General features: G+C 26.8%; 1 protein-coding gene across 1 annotated transcript; it reads left to right on the forward strand.

Annotated features, from left to right (window-relative positions):
- Nucleotides 1-2,433: 2,433 nt before the first annotated feature.
- On the forward strand, nucleotides 2,434-4,510 carry LOC108331193 (uncharacterized). Its single transcript, XM_017565839.2, has 5 exons — nucleotides 2,434-2,690; nucleotides 3,342-3,397; nucleotides 3,627-3,870; nucleotides 3,944-4,061; nucleotides 4,258-4,510. Exons 2-5 carry the CDS (start codon nucleotides 3,388-3,390, stop codon nucleotides 4,318-4,320), a joined length of 435 nt encoding a protein of 144 aa, XP_017421328.1. The 5' UTR covers nucleotides 2,434-2,690; nucleotides 3,342-3,387; the 3' UTR covers nucleotides 4,321-4,510.
- Nucleotides 4,511-5,439: the final 929 nt, after the last annotated feature.

Genomic DNA, 5,439 nt, shown 5'->3' on the forward strand with positions numbered 1-5,439 from the left:
TTTTTTACTCAAAAGTATAATTATATTTATTCTTTTTACTATAAAAACTATATTTATTGTATAAATACAAATAAAGTAAAATTACTAACGGTTTATCATTGATAATTATCAGTTCGTTCATCAATTTTATTAATGAATTAAAAAATTTATTAATAATTATCGAAAATAAAAAGTTTGTTAGTAATTATTGACAATATAAATTTGTCAATAAATATTCATTTTTAATTATCGACGAAATTTGTTATAAGTAAACTTGGTTGATAAATATTATGATTTGTTTTTTTCTCATTTATTCTTTTTTCTCTTTCCTTTCATTGTTGGTGTCGTCATCATTATTGTGTCAAGAACCTTCTCCTTCTTCTTTTTTATTATTCGTTTTCCTCCTCCTCTTTTATTGTCGTTGTCTTTTCTCTTTTTCTTCTTCCTCTCCTTTTTTTTCTTTTCTTATTTTCACTCATTTCGAATTAATTTATAATACACTCTTTACTATTTTTGGCAAGAAATTGGACACTCATTTTATTAATGAATTTATCGATAAAATTAATGATAAAATTAAAAAAAAACTTAATTATCGATAGATTTTTAAAAATTTCAATTAATAATTGTATTAATTTTTTTTAAAGTTCAATTGTTGAATAATTAATAAAAATTTCATTACTGATAGACTTACTGACAAAATTTACTACGACATGATCAAAGTTGAAGCAGGAACTTTAATGTCATTTTATTGATGAATTTTATTAACAGAAATATTCATCAATAATAAAATACTTGCATTAACAATAGATTTTACCATCAATTTTACTTATGAATTAAAATTTTTGGTATGATAATTTTTAATTTATTGAGATTTTTTTTTTAAAATAGTGAGTTGATCAATAAATTAAAAAACTTGAAAAAAGTGAGTTAAAAAAATACATTAACTATATTATCTATTCACAATAAAGTACTCATAAAAAAACTTTAAACAATTAAAAATAAAATTAACTTCAAATGTAAAATACTATTTTCTAACATGTGGCCAAGTAGTTTATGTATTTTTCTTGTATTAAATACTTCTACTAATGCATTCAAAATGAAAGTAATTCTATGTTTGATACTAATCTTGAACCATTCTAATTAGTGGTTATGTCATTAAAGAAAGCATGTATGAAGTTAAAAAAAGCTATTATGAAATAATTATAAACTATAAATTTTTAAATCCATAAAAGTAATTTATTTAAAAAAATCTCTACTAGATTTTAGCTATTATAAACAACAAGTTATTTTATAAAACCAAAAAAACAACATTTATAAACATATATAACAAAATGATTTGCCAATTTGCACTGAAAATTTGTGTGCAAATTTGACATATTTGTAATCTGTATTGAACATTCATTTCGTTCCTAGTATTCGAGGAAAATATGAAATTTGTGTTTTATTTTCCTTAACAAAACAAAGGAATACATAAACCAATAACAAAAGAAAATATAGTTTTTCTCTTTAAAATCAGGCAACAATAAAAAGATTTATAATAACAAATGAAATAACCATATTCTAATAATGTAAAATAAAAATAAATATAGAAACCACACACACATAAAAATAAATATAACAAATGAATATATATATATATATATATATAGTATTATTAGAAAATTATATGTGAATCATATTTCTAACCTACTCCATCAATTCCAATATCTTTTTGTCACAATAAAAACGAATATACTCACATAAAAAAAATATTTATAATTCAATTTCAAAACAAATCCTTGACTTTTGAGAATTCTAAAATGTCTTTTCACCAAACACAAATGCAAAGACGATCACTTAGTCACATATTTTTGCTCAAAACCATTATTCAAATGTTTATTTTTATTAACTATTCATATAAAATTCCGTACCAATCTATTGTAAATATATATATATATATATATATATATATATATATATATATATATATATATATATATATATATATATATATATATATATATATATATATTCCACCACCTAGCACTGCCCAGAGCTGACCATTGACCAATCAAAAGACACTTTTGTGAATAATACAAGAGCTGCGTCAATCAAGAGGATTAAATAATAGTCAACTACAATTTGGCTCCATTGATTTTTATTTGCAAGAAATTAAGGTTTTTACCATAAATGGAGATATTTTCTAACAATTTTTAAAATATATATTCTTCACTATCTTCTTAAATTTATTCAAAATTATGAAATTCATACAAGTTTATGGTTTATAAAAAATAATCAATACTGAAAATATATATTAAAAAATGGTATGAAAAAAGTGGTATTTAGGAGGAAATTAGTGAGAAGAATGTGAAAGCAAGGCAAGGCAAGGAGGCTGCGTAAATAAACTGTCATGTAGCACAATTGACTATGTGATAAAGACAACTTATATATCACACAAAGAAACACAACTTTTATTTATTATTCAAATTGCTGCATTAAACTAAGGTTCTTATGATTTAGGAACACAAAGACATTGTCAATTCTCTTCAGCTTCGAGCTGTTTCAACTTTTGTTATGTTCGGATGCGATTTTGATACAACGGAGAAATGGGGTAACACCAATCTTATCATCTTTCAACAACATCTCTTCAATACAAACCAGAATCCTTTTTCAAATAATTTTCTGTCCCTTTATCTCTTCTGATCACTGCAACTTCTTGTTGCTCTTTCAAGGCAAGTGTTTCTTTGATCTTCTCCTGTTTTTGTTTTTTTTTTCTTGAAGGGTATTCCTTCTGATGCATAATAGCCTTTTCCTTTTTTCTCATCATCATAATTGGTAACTATTGTATTACTTTGTTGTTTTTCATTTTCCTACATGTGTTGTTATACAAAGGATGTGTTGTTTCTGTTCTGATAACTGTTGCTGTACAATGGATGATTAGTTCCTTAATCTATATGATTTAGATGAGTAATAGTTTTGCTGGTTCAGATGGTTTTGTTTTCAAAACTGATGAATATTAAACCCTACAGTTCGAAACCTCTTGCCCTGAGGGAGTCATGAACAAATATTCTAATGTTCATGGTAAAATACTAGAATTCCCCTATTTTCAGAACTGAGAACAACTGAAAAATTAAGTGTAAAGGAGAATTTGGTACTTTGGTGACACTGTTTCTTGTAAGAAACTATGGGAAGACTTTCTTCCCTCAGATTTTGAGTTCTACAAATCATACATTGGTATTTTTCTAAGCTTTAATGTCTTCAAAACTGTCATATCATGCTTGCAATTGCTGTGTATTTTTCTCTTTTATCTACCTCTAAAGCGAAACATATTGGTCTCACAAATAATTATTTTTTCTAACACTTGAGTAAATTCTGTGAAACAGGGATTTTAATATTTGTTTTGAACCAGCTCAACAACAACAACAACAAATGGATAAAGGTACTCAAAAGTCAAAGTTTTTCTTATTAATTTATTAAGAAAATTGTTCCTCTATCAGCAATTGATAAGCATATCAGATTGTCTTTACTTGGCATGTTCGTGGTCATGTTCTTGGTATCCCACTATTACAATATAACTGCATTCAGTACTTGTATAATGCATTTGGAACTTGTCAACGAACAATGCAACTCAAAGCATTTACATGAGATGTGATTTGGTTTGAGAACAGGTTGTGGTATGGAAGAGAGTGTTGATTTGAGAAATGGTGTGGAATTGGCAACATCAGTCTCTGATAAGCATCTTGATCTTCTGAGGCCATCTGCCAGAAATTATTCAATTTTTAGAGGTCAAGCAATGGAAGGTGGAGACCCTGAAAAGGGCACCTATACCTTAATCAGAGGTCCTGAGGACTTCCAAACAGGACTTTATGACAGACCCCTTCCATGTTATGGTTGTGGAATTGGATGGTTCTCGTAAGTAACTCATCTACTCTCTTCCCAAATTTTCTCTTCTTCTTGCCTTATGATTTTCTGTGTTTAATTTCAGATTTCTTTTGGGATTTCTGTGTCCACCTCTGTGGTATTATGCCACGATCCTTTACTTTGGAAACTACTACAGAAAGGATCCTAGGGAAAGGGCAGGATTAGGAGCTTCTGCAATTGCTGTAACATTTCTCTTCTTTCTCTCTCTCTCTCTTGTTTAATTTTCTATGTGCTCAAGCTTGCCTTTTTCATTCTCAACATAGACCACTACAATATCATTTTTCGGTGTAGATATTCTCATCATCCTAGTTGCATATTCAAAGTATTATTGTAGTTTACTTGGTTTGTTCTTTTTTTGAATGCAATGTGATCTTGCAGGCACTAATATTCACAGTAGCATTGCTGATCATAGGAACTATTCTTCATTTACGCTCACCCTGATGCCAGTTCCAGTAATAAAGTATGAAGAAAAATACATATCAGAAACAATTGCATGTGTATATAACTAAGTATGATGAAAAAATATGCTTGAAGATACTGCATACTCTGTACCATTAGAGAAGGATGAGAAGTCACCCGTACTAGATTTGCGTATTAAGTGTATACAAAAGAAATCTTCACTTTCTTCTTACGAATCTTACACAGATTTTTGCATTCATGTTATGAGAATTTTGTTACTGATTTTGCTATAATCATAAGAGCACATGTTAAAGAATAGTCATGTCTTAAGGCAGAATTCAGTAAATGTGCAAGCATTAAAATTTATGTCAAATATATGTAATGTTTAAAATAATTAAAAATATTATTTTTTTAATATCTAAAATTACAAATAGAAATAATCACTTTCACATTTATTTTATGAATTTATTGTTAAATTTTTACTTTTGTTAACCATGTTTTTAAAAAAATCTTGATTAGTTAAACTCGAAAAATCAACTGATTGTATTATTCAGTAAAATAATGCTGTATCCTTTTTCTTATCGGCATAAATCCTATTATCTTAGTCAATGTTACTGCAACTCTAAAAACAAATTATAATTTTACATCTAATTTATTTTACTAATACTTACATAATATACGAGCCTAACTTGTGCATTTAAAACTGAAAATGCGATGAAATTCACAATGCCAAAATAAAAACAACAAGAAAAGAAAGAGAATATAAAAAAGATAGAATAAATATTGGTTGAAAATTTAAGTTGCCAATTACACATATAATATTTATAAATTTGTAATTCTCAAATCAATATATAAATGTTAATAGGGTCACTTTTGAAACAACGATTAATTATAACATTATAAGAAAATAGTAGAAACCTAAACAAATTATACTCATTTTATCCAGAAATGGTAAAAGAAGATCATTTCTCAAAAAAAAAATTATAGTATTACGTTAGATTAAATTATAATAAAATAATATTATTTATATGTGTGTGGATTTGAATTGGGCTTCATATGTGTGGTTTAACAGGTGAGAAAAGCACAAATGGAAGATAATACTAGGGGGTTTCTTCCGACAGTTCTATGTTTTCTTCTTACACCTCATATTTTCTAAAATTT

This window comes from Vigna angularis, chromosome 4 (assembly GCF_016808095.1).
Source record: "Vigna angularis cultivar LongXiaoDou No.4 chromosome 4, ASM1680809v1, whole genome shotgun sequence".
Lineage (NCBI taxonomy): Eukaryota > Viridiplantae > Streptophyta > Magnoliopsida > Fabales > Fabaceae > Vigna > Vigna angularis.

Excerpts from the sequence above, each read along its gene's own strand:
- LOC108331193 (XM_017565839.2), top strand. Across the intron at positions 3,871-3,943 it reads TGTGGAATTGGATGGTTCTC|ATTTCTTTTGGGATTTCTGT; the intron begins GTAAGTAACTCA and ends GTTTAATTTCAG. Across the intron at positions 4,062-4,257 it reads TAGGAGCTTCTGCAATTGCT|GCACTAATATTCACAGTAGC; the intron begins GTAACATTTCTC and ends GTGATCTTGCAG.